This window comes from Lathamus discolor, chromosome 5 (genome assembly GCF_037157495.1).
Source record: "Lathamus discolor isolate bLatDis1 chromosome 5, bLatDis1.hap1, whole genome shotgun sequence".
Lineage (NCBI taxonomy): Eukaryota > Metazoa > Chordata > Aves > Psittaciformes > Psittacidae > Lathamus > Lathamus discolor.
Window position 1 is genome coordinate 29705523 of NC_088888.1, and position 23848 is coordinate 29729370.

The 23848-nt window shown below is 37.2% G+C and overlaps 1 protein-coding gene across 2 annotated transcripts in view; it reads right to left on the minus strand.

The window, feature by feature from the left end:
* Positions 1–3700: 3700 nt before the first annotated feature.
* Positions 3701–23848, minus strand: part of FMN2 (formin 2) — a 164431-nt gene continuing 144283 nt past the window's right edge. For both annotated transcript variants that reach the window (XM_065680191.1, XM_065680190.1), the window contains 3 exons: positions 20641–20790; positions 7104–7185; positions 3701–5702 (listed from right to left, as the gene is read on the minus strand). In XM_065680191.1, the coding sequence (XP_065536263.1) occupies positions 5676–5702; positions 7104–7185; positions 20641–20790 (259 nt within the window). In that variant the 3' untranslated portion in view covers positions 3701–5675. The remainder of the gene's footprint in view (positions 5703–7103; positions 7186–20640; positions 20791–23848) is intronic.

Here is a 23848-nt window from a genome sequence, read left to right on the forward strand (position 1 = left end):
AGGCGGCAATAGCTGAAGTCTACTAAGACTCCAGGGATCTCAGTCTCCACTTGGAATAAATAAACTGAAATTAAAAGCCAGACATTTTGGACTCTAGAGAGAAAAGCACCCTAGTAACTTCAGTTAAGAAAAATGTGCAAGAATCTTTACCTTTAAGCTATGCCCTGCCTGGGTTTTTCACCAGTTTGCAATATGAATATGCTGCAGCTTAAAGCTCCTTCTAGGAGCTGTGTTTGTTTATGTAAAAACGGAGTTGAGCTTGTAATGGTTAAAACTGTATTTAATTCTTGTTTTATAAGTAAGTAAGTGAAAACAAAAAAAAAATGAAGAAATGCTTTAAGTATAATGTAATTATTTTATAGGTCTACTATTAAATTATAGATTAATAAAGCTACTTTAGGGTTATATGGCATCCAGGTGTATGGGCTTTGCTTCAACACCTTGTGTCCAACTGGTCTCTAAGCAGTATCTACACCAGCTTCCTTCTGACCCTGCCAGAAACAGGTAAATGATGTTTCAGCCTGACAGCTTGGGAGTGCCCAGCTGTTCTTTCCTTGTCCCCCACTCCCCTCAAAAGTACCTGCAAGGCAAGAGAGAAAACTAAGCCACACTAGTCTTGATTCTGGGGTTGATTCTGCATGCACAAATTCTGGTTTTTGGTTAACTGACAAGAAGACAACCAAAGCTCCATCACTGGCTGAGCTGCTGGCATCATTTGTGGTAAGAGAAGCAACTATTACCCTGACCAAAGTGGGTTTGCTTAAAATATAACAAGATCCTTATGTAACTGTCATCAAACTACTCATGGGGTGGGGGTGGGGGGTAAATATGAAGATATAGCTGAGCTTTAATGGTTGCTCTCATCTCTTGCATGAGTGCTCTGTGAGCCTCACCAAAGGTAGGGCAGTGTTTTGGGTTTTTTTTTCCTTTTTTTTTCTTTCCAACCCAGGGAAAAGATAGTGCAAAATAACCTTGAAGGCAGACGTCACTGGGGAGAGGTAGTTTGTTCACACAGTGGAATGAGCCTCCATATGACCAGAAGAGGTGCCTGTCATGGGTCTTGAAAGATGCAAGAGGGCCTAGAGCACAACTAGCATGGGAGGGTTTTATCCTTTATGTCGCTGTAACTGTCACCTACAGGAGCCTTTTGCTCTCTTCCCCAACTCCCCAAGTCTGCTCACAGTTCAGCAATTTAATGAGTTTGGCAACTTGTTTTTTTTTTGTTGTTGTTGGTCTGTTTGTTTGGGGGGTTTTTATTTCTGTGTTTGGCTTTGGGCTTGGTTTGGTTTTTGAGTTTTTTGTGGGTTTTTTTTCTTGTTCATTTGTTTTTTTGGGTTTTGTTTTGGTTTGTTTTGTTTTGTGGCTGTTAGTTTTGAGAATTACTGGATCAGGTGCTCAGAACTTTAAAGTGCCTATGCCAGTCAGCTCAAAAGGAGCTCAGTTAACACCTCTGTCTCCAAGCCCCTCTCCTGCTTTGCAGGTAGCTTCACTGCCCAGAACCCACCCGAACCTCTTCTGTGGCACAGCGTAGAGTCCAGCTCCAGGTCTCCCAGCCTCTTGCTGTGTGCCTGCTGAACCACTGTACCAGAGGCATAGACTGTAATTCAAAAATCTCCCCCTTGTGGAAGCAATCTAAGAGCAAGGCAAGTGTCAGGCTAGATGAGAAAAGCTTTAGATCAGATAGATCCAGTATTTCTTAAAGTAGAGTGGTGCTGTGGGACCAGGGAAGGAGGGGGACTGTAAATGTTAAGCTCTGTTACCATGGAACTGCCATGTTGGCAGGGCCCCAATTTGGGGTGAGAAATGAAGTTTCTAAGAGATTATTTGAGCTGTAGCTGGGAGTAAATGAGAAAATAGTGCTGACTAAACAGGGACCCTTGATCTTCAGACAGACCCCATCTTTCTGAGGCAATGGGCAGCGGATACCTTCATAGGTAGGTTGGACAAAACTCAGATACAGCACAGGTACAGGTGGTTCTGTCATAAGCAAGCAAGTGGCTTGGAAAACCTGTTCTCTTATGTGAATCCCACTTGACTGATGTGTGGCAGACCTGAATGGTGTGAGACATTTTGTCTCCTGTCTGTTCACACTATCTTCAGAAAAACCCAGCTCCACCAGTTTTCACTTGTTCTTCACATAGCAGTTTGAAATAGTGTATCTTAAGTAACTTGGTACAAACTTGGCTTTTGTTATTAACCTGGACTATGCAACACAGTAATTGCAATACAGAGACTTGCTATACCTTCTGTTAATGAAATTAATAACTACTTCCAACTTTTTAAGTTGATCACTGAAAAACTGCACAAGAAAAAAAATGTCTATGGAAGTTATCACTAATTGAATTCCCACCACCACTGTTGGTTAATACTTCCAAGTTTTGGAAATGCTTTGGGATGATGAAAAGTGCTACAAAAGCAGCTAACCACTACTGTGTCATGACACATGACAAAGTACAATGCTTTTGGAAGGCTTTAATTTGGAAGCAAAACAACATGAATCTTCTCAGCTCCTCATAAAAACCCCAGACTGTTATTCTCCATCAGTAATATCTGCTGTTCAGGTATGAAAGTACTTACTTAGCTGCTGCGTTTGTTTAAGTGATGATGAGTGACGTGGTGTTGGTGATGAAAAGGTTCGGAATTTTGTCTGTGAGAATTGTTGGAGGGCTACAGCCAACTCAAAGTGTAGTATGCCTGATGTTGCAGTAAACGGGGAGAGGGTACCAATGGGGTGTTCAACCTCTTTAAAACACACCCAATCAAATAAAAGGACATTAGTCTGGAATTCTGTAAAAAGATGAGTGTGCCACTGGAAAAAAGAGTAGTGGTGAATCTTATCCTGGGAATCCACTCAGGGAGAGCCATGGGTCAGTGTTAGTGCTGTGAATGGTTGGCGACTTCACTCTGTATGGAAGTTTGAAAACAGGCTGGAGAAAAGCTACCAGAGAGCAAGAGATACATTCAGCCAAATAGCTTGGGTCTTAATAAGATGAAAGAGGAAATATGTATAGCAGCTTGTATCTTCAGATTGTAACACGGTACCACCAGCTGCAGTCAGCCTTTGACACTGTTCTTCAGGAAGAGGGGTTTGCAAATAACATTCAGCATCAATGCTGCAGTGAAAAGGGTACTATGTCCGTATGTGACAGTCTTACCAGGTTGCTGGACAACACTTTAACGATCTAAAACATATATGTATGTATATATGTATATAAAGGCATTATAATATGCAGATAATAGTTTTTTAGTGCAGGTTCCTGCCCTAATAGCAATTCTTTGAGACTGCTACATTAGTCAGTGTTAGTAGGAACAAGTTACAAGCCTGAGCCCAACGCACTACTGGAAGGAATGCACAAGCCAGAGGAGCAAGTGAAACATAGTCTGATTGGGTGAAGGACTCTGAAGCTCCTCACTACCACCACCTGGGGAAAAGGTAATATATCAACATAACTGGAAATTACTGTCACTGTGCTTTCAGAAGGCAAGGAAAGAGAAGCCCTGTTTCCACCACTGCCTTCACAGAAGTTTTTTCTTAATCACAGGAATTCGAATGGGATGCAGTGCTCAGGGAGCAAATGGTTGCTAGGAAATCCTGATAGTAAAGAGAGAAGGCAGTTATTTCAGTATTATTCCTTTTATTTTCTTATAAATTAACATTCTAAAAAATTGAAATAGAAACACTAAATACAGTATTGCACATAGTGATCTTTGTTAGATGATCTATTACTTCATTTAGTATAGTAATATACATACTGTAGGTACTGAAGGAAACTGGAAGGCTACAAATGAAAACATGCTACTGTATTCTTGCACTTAGGAGCAAAGTTAAGAGGAAAAGACTATTGTTTACATAAATACAAACATGGATTTGAATCAGTGCCATTAAAATAGCTTTATTTTTTAAAGTTTTTTCCATAAGTTACTTGTAACAGCAAATAATCTTTTCACTTCCCCGAACAGTAATGTTATTCCCATCAACACAAAATTTTAGAACTCCATTCTTGGTAATTTATATCCCTGCTAGAAATTATTACAAGTACAGATTTTCACATAGTTTTATCAGCAACAGGAGACTTGCTTTTCACATAGTGAAAAAACCCATCTTTTCTAGTGCTTGGTATATGTGAAGAAAACAGATTCCTGAGGTCATATTTCACACTTCCTTTTGCGACACCCTGTAGGGTATATTAGCCTCTGGACAGCTAGGAATGACTCTTGATGAGCTAGATTAAACAGGGAATAATGCAACCCAGCAGATTAGACCTTATTTGCCTTACCCTAGTGTCTTTCAGGCTCCAAAGTTGTGAGCATGTGTCCAATTCAGTTGCATGCACACACACACCCCTCTTTCAGGAAAAGTGCGCTTTGAAATAAAAATATTGTCAATCAGGCTGATTGGTTTGGGGCTTTTAAATTAGGATTGGAGGAAGCGATTGTTACCAGTTGAGCAAGTCAAAAGTGATATAGTAAATTCAGGATTGCAAGTAGGAATTAAGCATGTGGTCTAAAATGGAAGCCCTAAGTCATAGATTTCAATCATTAACCTCCTAGTCAGCGACACTGAAAGCCTGGAGGAAAAGTCTGCAATTCTGTTAAGTGTGAAATTGATGTCAGTTAGTTGGTAGTTTATGTTCTGTCACTAGAATCAGCTACTTTTACATAAATGTCAGTCCCCATGTGCATCTTTTAATGGCTCTCTAAAGGAGTTTTAAATTACTGTAAAGCTAATTTCAAAAGGGAAGTCATGTACATGTGGCCAAAAGCTTGTCTGACTTAAGTGATCAGCAGTTAAAACTATACTATACCTTCTAAAGTTCATGTAAAATATTAGCTGCTTTATATATTAACAAACTGTAACAGCCAAAATCTCTCTCATACTCTCTATCGTACTTCTGTGCTTTTCTGTGTTTTCCTGCTTTTCACTTACTCTTTTCTTTTTTTCGAAATGCTGGATGTCTGACCCCCATACCACCTGGCATTCACTATCTGGCAAAAGATGAAATAAAAGTATGCTGTCTTATCGATTTTAAAGATAGTTACAGTAAACATCTTGTTCCACAAATATTTAGTCATGGAGGGCAACCAAACAAGTTGGGAAAGCATTGATTATACTGTATAAACAGCACTTAACGATTCAAAATACAAACTACAAATGCCAACATGAAACGGATACAAACAATTCACTAGGAGTAACATTTCTTTCCCTAATCTAAGTGCAGTGCCATGAAGTATTTGTGTTAGACAGATGTTGCCAGTAGGAATGGAAATGTTTTACTGTATCATGTAGCATTTTTATGAAGTTCAACGTAATGCTTCAGCATGTTCAGAATTGATGCAGATGCCACTTTTTATGCATGCTGACTTGGCCTATTTGTAATATACCATACACTTTACAAAATACCATTTTTGAGTGGCAAAAGAGATACAGAGTACAGGGAAGGTGTTTCAAGTCCATACCTAGTCTACTGCTGGGCACTCCATTAAAGTGATTACATTCATGAATGAATGTACAATAACACATCAATTGGTGGAAAACTTTAGAGAACAAAAAGCGAATTTAAAAAGGTCAAGAAAGCAAATGATCAGGATGATGTAGTTTCCTTCCCCCTCACTCCCCACCCACAGGCATGTTGAGTTTTGGTAACCAGGTAACAATGGCTTTTGCTTTTCTTCTCTCAGATTTTCATACTTATCTTTGCTTTCTGAAAATAAAAAGGCAGAAAAATGAGTATATATAAAACTATCTCTGAAAATGTGGAAATCACATAAAGATATAGGCTAATGTTTAATTATACTTACTGTACAATTGACTTCACAAATAAATTTCCTTTGAAGCTGGAAATGAAGTAGACTGCAGCTAAACACTGCTTGTGAAATATATTTCTTTACTTTCACTCTATCCAATTTTCAGTAACACTAAAAGTCCCAGTTTCAGTGCAAATTATATAGTTATTTCTTAAGAAAACCCCCAACTCTCAGTGTCTTTACACATGGCAAGATGTAGGTGAGATGGAGAAATCCAAATCAATGCTAGCTTTGTTATTTTAAAAATTACATCTTGATATGGTTTCAAATAGAACTGATAAAATAAAATCTAGTTTATCGTTCCTAACCAAGCTACTCCTCTATTTACATTTCTTGCGGCACTAGCCACAGACAGCCAACTCTCCCTAAATATTCAGAATAGGAAACAATACATGCAGTATTATTTCTTCCTGTGTCAGATTATGTTAGTGAGTATATAGCAAATTGCCACCTGTTTCACTTCAAGGATGTGTCACGGTAATAGAGCCATGACTACAAAGCACAAAAGAATTAAATAGTGCCTTGGGGGTGTTAGACAAGGACATTGACACATGAAACGATCTTCTGTTACAGTATTTTACAAATCTAATTGATGGCAGTTGCTACTGGTATAATTTAAATAGGAAATGACAGATTAATTTTTTTACTGGAGGAATATTTTATTTAAAATCAGCTATGATCCTAGCAATGCTTAGGCAACAATAGTGTGAAAGTTTCACTGAATGACTAGAATTGCTCCTCTACTATTATTAAAGTTATATATGTTTTCAGAAGAACAGTGAGAGCACAGTATTATCTTTTCCTAGGATTTCTATTCCAAACAAGTCCAGATCAGTGGAAGAGAAGCCATTAGTATTTAATGTAGGGATCCAACTTGAAAAATGTGTACCTATCACAATTCTTCCTTACATTCCATAACTAAACAGAGTGAATACAGACTGAATAAGCATGGAAAACTGGAGCCGCCTTTCTGTCTTCTAGGTGCATCCCACACCAATACTGGGATTACTGGGATGCAGATAGGTTGGCAGGGTGGGGTCCAGGAGGGAGAAGAGGGGGACATTAACATGCTCTTCTTGCTTGTGCTACATCGATTTTGTGCAGTAAACATTATAGGCAGCATTTAAGTTTGTCAGCCTAACACCTTTTGTGAAAATTTTAGACATTAAAAAAAAAATAAGAAAGAAAAATCCCCTCAGAGCAAAAAGGTACATCAGGAGTAACATACGTATAAAATGCAAAGAGAGAAAAGTAGCATAAATGATGGGAACAGAAACATTGCTACGATTTTTACTTACAATTCCAGAGTCATGTTTTGGTCTTATATTGTATAGCGACTTCCCCTTTTTCTGCCTGCAGACTTCCTCTGCTTCTTTAACTCTGAAGAGAGACAAAACTTATAAATATTCCTGTAGAACAAAAATATTTCCAAATACAGTATATAGCTTACTAGTTCAGGCCTGAGGACACAAGTGGGTAACTTTGTTCCCCATATTTTCATTTGCATGCTCCATAAAATAGCAGTTGCACTCTGCCTGTTGTTGCCATATCTTCAGACTCTGGCACTTACAAGGAAACTCATAATCAGTGGCGCAGTCTTCATTCATTCCCTATCTCAGTAATTTAACAACAGTCTAAACAAAGTTTCCCACCAGCCTATCTATCTTCCCTTTCACTCAATTTTGCTTGCAGTTAAAATGGCAAAATACCTTAACCGCATTTTCCAGTCTTCACTCTAACTTCAAATAAAAATGGAAAATTAACATGTAACTTGCGGTTTACAACCAAGGGGGTGCACACCACTCTACACAACGCTTTCTTTCCAAATCTGGGGGTGAGCAGCAAGGCTTACATGGTCACTGGGGATAAATGCACTTGTGCTGCTTGTTTGTAAAAAGAGCAGCAGGTTCCAGAAGTGAGCAAGCTTGCTGACTTGGCAAATGGTACCAAATCAGGGCCTTGCAAAATGCCAGCAAATGCCATATTTCTGATACATGTCCTTTTAGATGTGCAGATAGAGAGCAAGCTGTGAAGGGCATAGGGCTATACCCAGAAAGGCAGCCTGCCAGAATCAGTCTGGTGTATTCCATGGCACACTGTAAAATGTTTCTTTACCATCTTTACTCATTTTACAGATCAACCTTACAAACACACATGGTTATTGAAACACTAATAATACAGATTTAAATTATGAATTCTCCGAGCTTCAAAGAATTACATAAAATCCTTTCTATGTGATGGCATTAAATGGTGTGAGATGTGTATTTGTTTATGACAGATGAGAATATTATTTATAAATAAGAAAGTAGAAAATAAAAATGTAAGTCCTATATTGGCTTGCTCTTGCCAACAATATAGACTTTTGATTGCACTTACTCTGCCTTTTCATCATTATCCAACAGTGGGGAAAAAAAAGAAATAGCAGTAAAATGATATTGAAGTAGTGATATATCCTTGGCTGGTTCCTTGCGGTTCATCTCCAGACCACTTGCATGTCTGCTATTTCACTGAGGCTACACAGGGCAACGTGAGAATCTGACTTTGTGTTATTATTATTCTTAAAAATTTTTTGTGTGCATGGTAAGGGCCAGACTTTGAAAGTAAGACTCCAGCTGGGTCTGTTAAGCACATTAAAAAAAAACCCGCCTTTGCATTCATCTCTCCTTTATCCAACTTCGCCAGACACACCTCGTTCTTTTTATAAGATTCAATTTTGTACTTTCAAAAATTAATTTAAACATCAGTTCTTTTCAAGCATTTCCAACAAGCTGCTCTCTTCATTTGATGGCCCTATATTTTATTAATGTAGGAAGACCTTTACATGCACAAGTGGGGGAAAAAAGGTTTTGAAACCTATTATTTTGAAGCTGTAACGCTTTCTGTCTGACTGCATATCAGACAGACTGCTGCAGCATAATACATAACAATATACAATAAAAACATCAAACAGCAAAGTAATTCACCTTTAAAAAGTATTTAAATAGATCCAGTAAAAGTGTCAGCCAAAATGTGGTGACAGCTTTAAATAGATGCTTATGGGAATGATACAAAATCCAGTAAAATTCAAAGACACATTCTTGTTCCTAAAATGCCACCTTTTCTTCTGCTTCATGTTTACTTGCATCCAGAGGTGTCACATTCCAACCCATTAGAAGCCACTCTTACAAAGACAAATATAAAATATGTCTATCATGTAATTTCCTTTTTGTTCCCAATACAGCTCTAGCTAGTTTCCTTCACTGATAGAAATAATTTAAATTAGAAAAGAAAATGTTAATTGGGAGTAAATTAGTATCAAATTCCAGGGGCTGTATGAGTACTATCAAGGTTATCAAAATGACTGTGTCAAAGAAGAAACATAATATATGCAGGTATTCAGACTACTCGTCATGACTGCATATGTAACACACAAAAACATTTACCAAACCAGTTCAGACAGATCCAGATGTTACTCTCAGGAAGTGTCAGGGAATCTTTAGTTCCAGTCTTTGTCCCATTTGAACATGCCCTTCCAGGACAGATTAGCTACTGCTTGTCTAACATACCAGGACATAAGACAGCACAGATTTCTGTGTGTCTAATTTTAATTCATAACAGAAGTCCTTATGCAGAATGTGAATGTTGATAATGCAGTGATAGGGCTTATTTTCTAAAAAGCAGGTCCCATTAAGTACCACTGCAAGCATAACTTCTGTAAATGTTCTGCTTCTCTAGAGAAATAGCTATTTGGAGAAAAGCTGTCTCTGCTTGAAACAGCACAATGTTAACAACAATTCCACTCTGTGAGAGAGGAAGTCAGGTGAGAGATGTCTGAACTTCTGTGTCCCTTACATTGCACTTGAAAAGTGATCCACAACCTCCAGACTGATAAATGACAACCTCAAGCTTGTGCTACCCATTTTTCTAGGATTACGTACTGGTCTCACTTGTATGGTTGCTGTCCTCAAGTTTTTGGGAGCTTTTGTGAAATTCCTTGGAGTTTAAGCCTATTTATTCATACCAATGGGAATGCAGAGGATGAGAAGCATTACTGCCTAATGCACTTAAATCTGAGAGCAGACACTCAGTTCCAACCATATCACTGACTCACTGTGTGGGCTTAGGACAGTTCTCTGTCTCCTGGCCCCCATCCTGTTCCCTGTGCAGGAAGATTCAATTGGTTGGATAGAGATTCACTAAAGCCATGCATACTTCTTCACCAAGAAATGTCATTAGAAGTGTAAAGATAGAATCATAGAATCAACTAGGTTGGAAAAGGTCTTTCATCATCAAGTCCAACCTAGCACACTGATGGCTCATTGTTGGGAGACTTAGTTTATGATCACATTAAAACTGGAAGTGTGGAGAACTGTATAAATCTACAGCTGTATCTATAAAAGAAAAGTAATCAGACTGGTGAAATATGGAGATAAAGGCAATCGTTCTCCTTCCACAGGGCTAAATCTTAAAGCAGTAAAACTGATACCAATTTCTGTGGTGTGCAAGTGTATTTTCTGAAGGTTGATCTTTCAACTAAATTAGGATTTTATTAAATATAAAATTAAAACAATCTAATTCTTCTGGAAGAGCAAAAGGATGTGTTTTGATATGAACAGAATCATTTAAACTGCAAGATCTAGAAAAGCAAACAAATGGTTACCTTTGAAGTAAGGACAATAGTCTTAATTGAATTAGAAAATAATTGCCACTGTCAACTTGTCAGTCTCTTAGGTTTTTTCCACTGACCCTGAATGTTTCTTCATCTTCCGATCCATGAAACTAACAAGATTTAGGGAAAACCACTTCGCTTCTGTCAATTCAAGCCTGGTTCAAGTTGTATTTCTCACAGTGGTAAATTCCCGGCATACCTTCCTCTTGCTCAGGCTTTTCCAGCACTACTCCCCACTGACTTCAGTGAGACCCTGATCAGCGTGAAGCTGCAAGATAATAATCTAGGACCAAAAGGTGCAAAAGTTATATGAACACTAGTGGTTATATCAGGACAGCTGGATTAACTATTCAACTATGGTGAGCTGCTAGAGCTTAATGAAGAAATTAATGGATCCGATTCAATACTGGAAGGAGGGAAGAGGGTATTTAGAGAAAACAGCACAAAAGCTTTTGTGAACCTCCCAGCAGAAACAAAAGGGGAAGCAATTGCAGACAATGACTTACTTCCAGGCTGCAGGCCAAAGTGACACTGCTGCTCTTCATTGTCAGACTAGACAAGCAACGAGTTATTTAACTCTCACTGTAGTAACCTGAAGAGCAAAGGTATTAACAGCAGTGGACCCAATATCAGGCCCAGGGCATATTCCATAAGTACTTACTGAAGTGTTCGTAACTTGAATCTGGACAAATATATGCCCTTAAATACTGAATTCAGCTAAAGCATTGCTTGCATTATTTCAGAAAGGATATACTTCCAAAAACACGTAGGGAATGTACAACAGTGGACAATTCACATATCAGTTAAAAAGAAATATAAAAATAAATCTACAAATGAATGAAAAGCCGGTCTCTTCCACACTCCGAGAATTCAGGTCTAAAAATCTGCAACTTAAGATTCAGAGAGTCTAATCATTGTCACTTGTAACAAAAGAAATAGTTTGTTATTTCCATCATAACAAAAAACCACTTCTCTGGCGCTTTCACCTCCTACCTCACTTTGTTGTGAGACAAAAATGTTCAAACTATGATTAAGTTAGAAGACAGTCTGTAAGATGAATAAGCAAGTCACACTTTGGCTTACACACAGGAAAAAGAAACCAGACATCCTTACAAACCCAAAAGACACAGTATCTTTAACTACCTTCTAGACCAAAAGCCAGCCTGGCCACAACCTTATCAAGGCTTAGAAACTTTCTGTCATCATTCAACCCATTGAGGGGGGAGAGGAGCCACTTCGCTGCCACTAAACATTAATAATTTTGTCCAAAGTATCTGCGGCAGACAGATTCATTTCCTACTGGCTCCATCTAGGCTTGGGAGCCTTACACTTCACTAGTGAGCACTACAATATGACAAATGTAAGCACAGTGAGAAGACTGGAAGATAATACTCCCGTGAGCAGGTCTGCTATTTAAAAAACTCCCATGATAAACTCTGACATTACTTTTACAGTTTTACAGTGTATTTCATGAAATCCAAAAGACATTTCTCTGCAGATATTCTCTATTTTCTAACATAAAACAAAGCTTAGGCAATACTCTTTATGCTACTAAGTGCTTATTGTCAGATGACCAAAAGGGGTGTTGCCAAATATTTTATTTAGGTTTGCCTGGGTTAGAGGTAATTTGTATGTAAGAATTATAGCACCTTCACAAATAAAAATTAATTAAAAGATCCTCAGCAAAAATATCAAGTGCCAGACACCTTTAAGACTTCAGGAACATAACATTCTAAAACTCTTTCTTTGAAAACTCTTCCAGATTCTTTGACCCAGTTACTAAAATATTGAAATGAGTTTTTTGCTAAGGAGTTTCCTTTTAGCAAAAAAACCCAACAACAACAACAACAACAACAACAACAAAACAACAAAAAAAGTGATGACATAGGTATGATTCAGTAACTGACTGCAAAGACTTCATACAGATGCACACGGCAATGTACCCAGTCCCATCAAACTGACTGATGAAACTAACTTCTGCCTACCAACAAAGAGAATATGTATTAGACTATCTTGATACCCCTGCCAGCCACTTGCATGCTTACTTCAAGGACCACGAAGCAAACAATGGCTGACCAAAAGAAGCAGTGATTAATCATACTTTGGCTCAGAGAACCAAGGAGAAATTAAAATCAAATTAAATTAAATTTAAATGTTTTAATCTGGCCATTTAACACAGAGACTAACCTGTAGCAGGACCCTGAATAAGATCCCTGTTCTGTCAACAGTGTAGAGTACACTCTGGGGAATACATTTCTGATTTTCTTCAGTATGCATCATGTCAAGTGGGCCTAAAATAAGGTTTCAAGGCCAACTGAAATTGAAGTCAACTGAAATGAAAATGAGGTCTTCCCACTTGCAGTCTTACAGTAATCCATAACACACTTAAAAATACTCTGAAGGAATTTCAATTCAGAAATATTCAGTTTCACTTAATTCTATCTGGCAACCATACTCTTGATGATCTAGGGATTCCACTCTTAGCTATGCAGAGATACACAGATGTACATAAATACAAAAAATGGTAGCTTGTTGAAACATGTTTTAAAAATGATAACTTCAACATTAAAGAAAATTTCAACTCGAAAATATAATGATGTAAAGAATTAAGTGTTGCTATGATTCAAACAAACTATGAATGTGCATATACCCACTTAAATGCATTACTTGATTTCTGCCATTGAAGAATTCATATTTGTTTTTTGTCAAAGTGATCAGTATTTCAGGCTATACCTGGCTACCTTCAGGCAAGATGGAAATCACTTTCATACTGACTTTGCATATGAAACTTGAGGTTGCTCTAAGAAAAGATAGTCATCACCATCCATTGTTTTTTTTTTGGAACTGAAGCCAGCTCTCAAAGAAGCTGGCTGCATTTTGGGCTATTTGGTTAGGAAATTCAACAGGAAATGATAAGGGAAAGGAACAAGACTGGAGGTGAAGTAAAACTGGTAACATAATCAGCAAGCAAAAGAATGGAAACTTGTGAGTGAAGGGAAATGTGAAACTATGTTTGCTGCAAAACATTTTTAAGCATCAGATGAAATAAAAGAAGGGAAAAATGCAGTACGCAAAAAAGAATGAAAAAAGTCCCAGTGAACAGACTATGTGGAGGAGACGACTACCATAAAGAGGATATGGAAGCATACCCTGGATAGTTGAATTGCTACAGTGGGTATACGGGGGCTACCACATTGTATAATTTATAGCTACAAGATTGGCAGTACAAGCGAAGATGAGAACTGAGTGAATAAAAGAGATCACTGGAGGGGGGTGTGGGGGGGGCGGGGGGGGGGGGGGGTGTTGGAGAAAGAAAAGAAGAAAAGTAATGGTCAGCTGGAGAGCCACAGAGTTAGAGATCTCCTGTGCAGTGCAGTGCAGGAGGTGGGAAAATGAGAGGCTTCCAAGTTTGCTGCATCAGGTGAAAATAATCATATTAAATGTTACCCATACATAATCATGCAATGACTGAAAATGACTGCAGACATTGTGAGGCTCTTCCCAAAAATGTGAAACAACACTCCCTGATATTAGACTAACCCTGTACTCATACCATAAAAAATGCACACAGCCATGTACTTACACTTCAGGGGTGCTGCCATTATTATGCCAGCTCCATGCCCTGGTTGAGCAAACTCTCAGTAACCAAAGAATCTAACATCTTCGGTACTTTAGGACCAGTCTGGGTTACTGGTAGATTTTAAGTCTTTGTGAGCATTACAAACTTTTGGGAACTAGTATTTTAGTGACAAATGCTGCTCATTTGTAAAACATTGTAATATTTTATTGCACCTCAAGTGCCAGTGATCACTTTGCCTGGGAATGAAAACCTCACAAGTATAGAAAGTGTAGCACCTCTTGTCAAAAAATATTTAACTACTTTAGTAATATTATATTTTTCACCAGTATGCAAATATCTATTGAGTATGTGGAACTGATTTTTATCACAGGCAAATGTCATTCTTTTTTCAAGAAGCGATGAACAGGAAAGAGTTAAAATAACTGAAAAGATCACTGTATGTCACACCCAGTCTGACATTACAGCCATGAGAACAGCCTGCAATATTCACAATGATATGACTGGTATCTATCTCCTTTTATGCACAACACACATATTAGGATGCAATGTAACATACCAGCATAATACAACACCAACAAGTAAATAAAGACTGCTGAAAAGCCCTTTTGCTGTTTATGTGGGGCATTCTGGAATTTGGCCTCATGCAAATCACAAAAAATGGGAAAGATTACAGATTTCTAATTAAGTTTTTACTACATTTTTCACTCTTTTCAAGTTTATTATTTGTATGCACCAGTTGGCTTACAGTTGCAATTGCAAAGGGAAATATTTGTTCCTGCCTTACAAAATACAGTATTACTTAAAAATGTTAAAATGCGGTATTTAAAAGAATTTTCACCAAAGATCCAAATTGAGAAACTTATCTCCAAATGCTTTTATTTTTTACAAACTTTTCCTTCAAAAGCAATGCTAAAAATTAAAGCCATGTCTCTCCTGAACCAAGAAATGGTGGTGTTTTCACTGAAAAAAGGACTAGTTGCTGAAAGTGCACAAGGAAGGGAAAAAGAAAAAAGTACTGAAATGTTGAGCAACTTCCCTCAGCTGGACAGCAAATTGTCTCTTTGTGAGGCATTGCCTCAGAGGACAGTTCCTAGCTTCTCAATCTTTGGTGTGTTTAGATCTCTTAAGTAGATTTTCCAATGCCTTTAACAGTATTTTCTGATCAGAAAGCTAATTTATTTCAGTTACATCTTTTAAATACTCCCAAAACCTGATGATCCTTTTAATTATTCAACTAAAAATTGTGTAAGCTGCATTCTGTGTTGAAATATCATTATAACTATTACTTATAAAACCAAGTTTACCAGCATGCAACTCAGTTGATTAGAGAGCAATAAAGACATTGAGATTAAAGTTCGCAAGTCAGAAAAAGTATCTTTCCATAACGACTTACGAACATAATGCTTGGAGCTTTCAGCTGGCATTACAACAATATGCCAAGCAAAATGTGACCCCAGTAAACATACTCCACATGTTCATTGTTTCCCTTTCATGTTGCCACTCCATATACATTTTTCTCCTCTTTCCTTCCATCTCCACATTTCTTTGCAAGTGCACACTCCCATGTCCCCAGATTTCTCACTCTCAAGTCTGACTCACTGGTTCCTATTATAAGCGTTAACAAAATATCCCTTAAATTACTCTAAGAGGACATTGCTCGTGCTATGGGATTTAATGCCCTCCTCTGCAAGCAGAAGTGGCAGCTTACCAATATGCTCCTCACTGTGCAATGTACAGATATCCAATGCCAGACTTTAAATTGCTCAACAGCAAGTTTTAAATCATTCTGCCGAGGAGTCTGTAGGGAGACATACCAGTCTTTTTGCAGAGGGAGATCAATGAGCTGTGGAGACATGCTGGCCAGGAATCTCCCTTTCATCTAGATATACACAGTGTGACACACCAGGTGCCAGCTTAACTGCTATTCTTATGGGAATGGGCAACTTTTATATTTGAGAGACAAGTGCATTTTTTTTGAGTTTATAGATTATTTTGAATGTGTCAAAGATTTATCGTGGGAGTTAAAGGGTTGAAAAAGTCAGCCAAAAGAAATTCTCAAGCTTAGTATGATGCAAAGATATCAGGGACTTGATCCTGTTTATGAACTCTCCTCTGCTGGCATTCTTGACAGTCTTTGTTCAGCAACATAATTCTTCATAAAGGCAAGGGCCAAAGTGAGCTTATGAGCAGTATATGCCTTATGTACACGCTTACAGGGCACTCATATCTTTTTCTCTTTTTCTCCCTTTTTCTCTTCCCCTGCCCCTTCCAAAATACAACTTTCTTTCCCCTTTTTAGGTTTATCTTTGCAGGGTTGCAAGCCTTCTGGAACAGCAAACAAACTGAAGAAATGGAAACATGTCCAGAGCTGGAGAGGACAAACAAAATCAATACCTCCCTTGTACCCAGAGAAAGCAAAGGTGGAGCTACAGCCCTACAGGCATGTTTCTGTCTTATTATTGATCTGTTGCTAGTAAGATCTGAACTGGCATCTAAGGTCTAATGGTATAGAGATTAACTTTCAACAGCAATAGAATGTTTTTTTAAAACATAGAATTTCTTAAAGGACTGCTTTTTGTTACTACAATGAGCCAGAGTGTATTTCATGGCCATAAACAAAATGTGAAATTGTAGTCCTAAAGATGGATCATTGCTGTCCACACCAATATGATATTTCCTGATAAATAACTGTATTTTTAGCTACCAAGGTTTCGCAAATTCCGTATTTGATTGACATGCCCAGCAGTTGCTCCTTTTCCTCCCCTTCTCACCCCCCCCCCCCTTTTTTTTTCACATTGCTCATAACTTTTCAAGACTTCCCTCTGTAGGGTTATATTACAAGTTGCCTCATCAGCTTTTTTATCTTTAAATTCCTAAGACAGGCTATTTTTTCCTGTTTCCTGGGAAAAGAGTAGTGTCAGTGCAACAGTTCTGTAGACCTCTGCTGAATATCAAGAAGAATTAAAATACATCTTGTTTTCACATAATTGCTAGACTGGAAGAGTGCATGTAACACTGGATAGCTCTGCCTCCAAAATATAAAGAAACTGGGGTGGGGGTGAGTTAAATGAGAGATTAATGAGAAAAGAGTTAATATATTTATGTCAGTTTGTATGAGAGACTTGCTCTCACTACAGGGGAAAGAAAAGGCATTTGAAGATTGGTGGTATGTTTCCCTGAGTTTTCCTAAGAAGGTGACACTTTTGCATAGCTGCCACTGCAACTGTGTATTACCTGACAGTACGCATTCAGAGAGCAACATGCATCTCAAAGTATGCAGCAACTGAAATACATGTATAGATAATGAGGATGCTGAACCTGAAGCTTGCAAGATTCAAACTAACACTTCTTTTTTCGAACAGCACTGAAAAAGTACTAGGGAAAATATGTCAGCTCTTCTTGGCTTCCTTCTTGACCACATGTAAAGTGCAAACTATACTGATAGATACCTTTGAAGAATTTTCAAAGAATGAATGCAAAGCATAGACTACATATGATGCATTAAATATATAATGTAAGGAAAATGCTAACAGCAACATTTTAAAACTCAGACCATGTCCTGTTAAGTTTGGTTAGGATTTTTTAAGTGAAAATTTTCACTTAAAATGATATGTCTTTATGGTAGACACAGCATCAGAAATTTCAACCTCCACAAAATATTTTTGAGAACTTTATAAATAACCCAGATAACAATTCCTATTGGAATGCTCCAGATAGCCTCAACTGCAGTGTGACCACAAAAAAATAGTGTTGTTCAGAAAACCTTTTGGCAGACCTATGCTTTCACTGTAATTTTCAGGTGCATTTTTTCTTTTTATTGCTACTGTATTTAACAGTTTATCATGGATATTTTTCTCTACAGCTGGTATTTTCCAGTTCTGTTTAATTTCAACAGAGAGAACTGAGTGAAAGCAGTAAAAAACTTCAGAAAAAATAATTTGTTTTTAACCTTGCACCATTTCTCTTCTTTTTTTTTCCTCTCCTTTTCTTGTAAGGAAATTTGAAGCCTGACACTTCAATGTTTATCTGTAGCATATAAATGCCTGGCAAACCAATATACAAGTTGAAATGCCAAGTGAAAAGTGTTTAAAGTAAGAACTGGCTGACTACTTTCTTTAAAACATACACTTTTAATCTATCAGTAACAAAATGTAGTACCACCTTAGGAAATACCATCTATGAAAAGCCTTTGGGTAAATTACTGTAAAACAGTGTGACTCATATTTGCAGAGACTAAATGAGGAACAGCCTCTCTTAACAGTCCATATGGAAACTGGGATATAAAATATTTTAGAATCATTGAGCATAAGAGTTTATTAAAATAAACACTAAGGTGTAGAGGGAAAAGGCAAAAAAAAAAACCCACCGAAACCAACCAGGGGTAAGAAACCAAGATGATCAAACTAAGGAAAAAAAAAAAAGTTATACCTTTAATAAAGAATTATAGTAATTAAAACATGCTTCGTGAGGCATGAATTCATGAGGTAAAGGATTTACAAAACGTGGCATACTGCAATACTTTAAAATGAAGTTTCACTGTATGTCACTTGATTTTGCCACCAATGGAAAACTAGAGTTACTTTGACCATTAATATTCTAGCCTGCTCTTCAAATTTAACAGCATAAAAACTTTCAAAAACATCAACTAAAGAGGAAAACCTAGTTTCATGAAATAATAATTTTTATTTTGGTGGAAATAGGCAGATCCCGTATTTCTGACACCTACAAATCTATTGATCTAGGCTGAGATTTTGAAAACCATCTCACTGTACATTCTTACACCTTTGAGTACCACTTATTTTTCTGTCAAGTTTTTTCTCCTTTGGCTTCTCAATATCTTACATCATAGCATCTTGTCTTTTACTAAGAAAAGTGGAAATGTAAAATCAAGAAAGGAAGCCCGAAGGACAACTTCAGATTTTAGGTCAAACTATGATTGAAAGCAAAATATACTCCACTGCAGGCCCTTTTTCACTGTCCTTTCTCTTCCCTGTCACATCCTGCATCTAGAGACATTTTGTAAGTTATACATGCTCAATTCTATTCAGGCTAAAAAACACCCTTGCCCTAGAAGGGCCCAGCTGGCAGACTCTTTTTTCCTCTGCTGCTTCAGCATATCCTCTAAGCATACATATACACTAAACTAAAACGACATTAAATGACTGTATCACAATCCCATTCTTTTAAGCTTTAGATGTATAAGAAAAGTAGGAGGAAAAGGATTTGTGCTTTTCCTAGTTCATGTATTTTAAAGAAAAATATTTCGCAGTGAGAACCCTCTGGAGGATTTTTGTTGATCTGTTATTAGAAAAATAGCTTACTATTTTGAAATGAAAGACATTTTTCTTAAATATTGTTCTATAAAAAATAGATTAAATTAACCTGTATTAAGTTAGCAGCTAAATCCCTACATAGGAAACCAAAGACAGTATTTAACTGTCAACTCAATTCCAAAGAGATATACTTAATTACTTAAAATTAAATCAGTCAGTGAAATTAAATAGATCCCTGGAGAGCTGCTGCACTGTGTTAGTATTTGCAGCACACTCTTGCAATAGGAGCAGAATGCAGTTTTCTTAACTGTAAGGCTGCTTGTTCCAAAATGTACCCACTTAAGCAAAATACATACAGTATACATGATATTGATCACATAGGTATCTAGGGCAAGCTTTCCATAAACTCCTAAACAAGTAATCTCATGCCTGTGCCAAATACATAGGGTGAGTGTTCTTGAAAGAGAGGCCTGGTTTTGTCGGATAGCAGTCATTTAATGAACTTACAGCTTCGATCCTGTTCATGTTAAGGCTCAGAAGTAGCTTCATTATCTGTATCCCAACGTCACTCCAGCTGCTAACAGATGTAGGATTATATAACACTTCTTACAGTTTTCACGTTTGTTTAATTTGTCCTTTTAAGACATCTATTACTTTTTTTACAACTGATTAATTCTTGGCATGACTTTTATAAACAAGGGCAACCACAATGCAATATCTGCATGCAGATGAAAGCAAACTTCATAGCTCTTCTAATACAGGGACCAGGCACTACAGCTAATTTTTCAAAACTACTGTGTTATTGCCTTGTGCCATATATACCATACGTGCTCATGTCCATGGGCTGTGATTTGCAATATGGTTCAGTAACTCAGTCTTTTCTTAACACGGGGTCAGTAGACTTTATTCCTTCTTTATTCCCGCTTTCCCCTTTCCCTAGCTTCGTTAGACAAATGTTTACTATATGTCATGCCTTGATGCCTTGACTTGTTTTCACTAAATATGTAAATCTTTAATCAACTTTCAGACCTGAAAGAAGCTTCCCATTCCTTGAATTCATAGTGGCACAGTGGTTACATGCTCTGCAGAAAACACATTTCCAGTAATAGTCTCAAAAAAATTTAGCATAAATTCATAATAATGTCCCATTCAAGAATCATGACAACTGGGTGGGGGGTGTGGTGGAATCTGTTAAAAGAAAAAGCAAAAGCAAAAAACCCTCCAGAAAGCATTCAATAGGTTGTATGCTAACAAAGTAAGGCTGGCTGGTTTCTGTGTGATTGCTCTCAATAACATTATCTCAGAAAAGCCTTTGAACAAACAAACAAATGTACCTTTCTTGAAGAATAAGTTTGTTTTCCTTCTTCCAGAAGTCTTTGAAGTCAGAACTGAATTCGTGCCAAATACTGAAGAAAGAATGTGGGGAAACCTCTTTCTCTCCCATTTTTGTTTTCATACAGAAATAGGCTGCAGTTTCCAAAAAGCTGTCAAAAAAAGCAAAACCGACAAATGTTTCAGTACCCACTGATGCAAGCATTATTTTTTTCTTACTTAACACACACATAATGCTTAATTATTCTTGGTAGCAGATCTAAAAGAATATTACAACAGAACAGTTCTGAGCTCTTCATGTACAGATACACAACGTCAGATGATTCTTCAGCAAAGTGGGGTTCTGGCATCTATCATAGGTTCTGGTTTTGACCAAAGTATTTTCCATTTCAAAAGCTAAAATGAATGCACTGTCCACAGCCCTGCAAATCTGGATATCCACACCTGCCCTTATACTGCTTTTCTGTTGTGTTTAAAGCTGTTTTCAAACCACAGAGTCAAAGGACTTTAAAGGAAGTTCTTCAAGTTCTGTTAGATCTGTAAAAAGCACAATAGGGTAGACAGCTTAGGTTGAAGCTTGCACAGAAATGGTAAACCTCAAACCTGCTGTACACTGAACAAGAAACGATGCCACAGAAAACTGGGCCAAGAGCAACTGTGCTAGAAAACAGGTGCCTGTCATGGTTCTAACAGAGGAAACTGACAACCCCTTTTTAGCACAGCAAGAGTAAAATAGTATATTGAACACAATAGCTACATCACAAACAAGAACTGATGCTGAAACACAAAGGTCATGTTTCCAACACTGAGTGAGGACTGTGATTGCAGCTGAATTTTACAAATTTCCAAGTTTGAACTGTTTCTGGTTTATTTCAAATATTAAAATGTGTAGGAAAGTTACAGGAAGCTGTGGAAGAATTGTTTCAAAAATTAATTGTTTGATTAACTATTATTCCATTTTGATTTCTGACTTAATGTTTTGTAAACACTGAAGCTTTTAAGAACTTTTTTTTTTTTTTTTTTTAAGCTCAACATGGAAGCCTCTGAAGAATTGGTTATTTTATGTAAAATTCTATGGAAAGTTGTCTCTTGAAATATAATTGTAGATGCCTTGCCCACTGATCTGTTACTACTCGTTGACTCCAATGATAATTTTCTATTAAATACACATCACAACTTTGATCACTTTAATTATGGGAAATTAAATGCAACTCCAGTAAAATGAAAATGTTATTTTAGTCACAGAAGTTGTATCTTCAGTCATGGACTTTTCTAACTGAAGATAGACTCTTTTGATAATTGTTGTAATTTGAAGTATTTAATGGTGACAATAATATACAAAGATTCAACCATTCAGAAGGGTTAATCTCACAAAGTCTCTGTGAAACTGTTTGTCCTAAATACTAAATACTCCAGTTGCTTTCCCCAATATGAAAACTAACGTCTACATCAGTTATCCTATTTCTGAATAATAAAAGCCTGCAGCTTAAAAATTTAACATCAATTTACCAATCAAATTCTACACACTTTTCCCTCTTAATTTATAATTCATTTTTCCATCTGTTGAAGCAAAATTAAGCTGTAAAGCAACAAAGACGTAGGGCAGAAAAATATCAAAGACAAAAAAATTGTCATTTTTAACCCACTGTGTTGATACTCAAATGCCACCTTATCCGAGTGCACCATTTCTTCAGCTCTCTCAGCCTATCATGACATGCTGTTCTGTAAGTCAGCACTTAGTTCTTAAATAGAATAAAAAAAAATATCCCTGACAGACATCAGTGATCTGCACTATATTTTGAGCTTTTTACCTACTTCAACATATTTTGAACTTTTCCAAGACTGCAAATATATCAGGGAGATCTTTTGGTTTTCTTCCCAACCTCTTCCCCCAGACTTACAGCTCTAGAACTAGTTAGTGGGGAATTTTAGAATCATAGAATAGTTTAGGTTGGAAGGGACCTTCAAAGGTCATCTAGTCCAACCCCCCATCAATGAGCAGGGACATCTTCAACTAGATCAGGTTGCTCAGAACTACATCCAGCCTGGCCTGGATGCGTCCAGGGATGGCACATGCACCACCTCTTTGGGCAACCTGTTCCAGTATTTTACCACCCTCATTGCGAGTTATATAAAAGGTGCATTTGATTTTTCAGAATAAACTTGTAGCATTTTTTAAGGGACATGAAGAAATCTGGAGGCATCAGCGGAGTCAATGACTTATTTTTAAGGAAGCTCTTTGAATGAAGGCCACTAATGATTTGCAGAACATAGAAAGATCAGAAGTTAAAATAAGAAGCCTTGTTCTGAGAAATGTGTTTTCAAACCATTCTGCAATTGACAATAATGTGTAAAGAAATTGACAGTGAATAGCTGTCCTAAGCAATGCTTTTAAATTTGAGGTAACAAGCTAGAGTTCCCTTACAGAAAAGCATCCCAAGAAACAGGAAGTCAAGACAAAATGAAATTCATACTGTACAGAAAAACAGCACTAACCTTTCTTTACAGACACAAAGGCTTCTATTACTCTTCAATTATTCCAGCTATCTTCTGGGAGCAGAAGGAGATAGCCAAAATTTTGTTTCTAGTTACTGAAAACCTCCCTGAGGACCACTTTAATAACCAGTACAACCTTACATATGTATATAGATGTGTCTAAGAGCTATAACTCAATTCCTAGGTTTATAGAGAGAACAGAAATGCTCATCCAGGTTTCTTGCTTCCCCGGCAGTTACTCTGGGAGGTAAGGGAAATAAGCAGTTTGTGAAATGTGAAACAGCAGCAGCATAGCAGGTTGTCATTGTTAATACATCACACCTTTCTAATGCCCAGTAACAATGCACAAGACATCAGTTGCAATATAGTAAGACTTGAAGGGCACAATTCTCCATGAATCAAATATTTTTTCTAAATATGCAGATCAAACAGCCAAGACAGTTACTATATTTTTTTTTCCAACCAGAGAGGTCTACCATTATTTAGGAGTTAAGCCTCTTAGAGTACATTTAGAAGACATATGGAAACCTGCTTGCTATACATTTGATGCTGTCATTTTTGTAGTAAAAAGACAAAGTGGCATAATTCACACATGAAAGACAAAACAAATAAAGTGAATCCAAATGCATCAAATAATAAAACATGCACAGCAATAAATCCTTTATACTACTACACTTTCTAAAGATCTGATTTGAAAATGTTTACATATGTCAA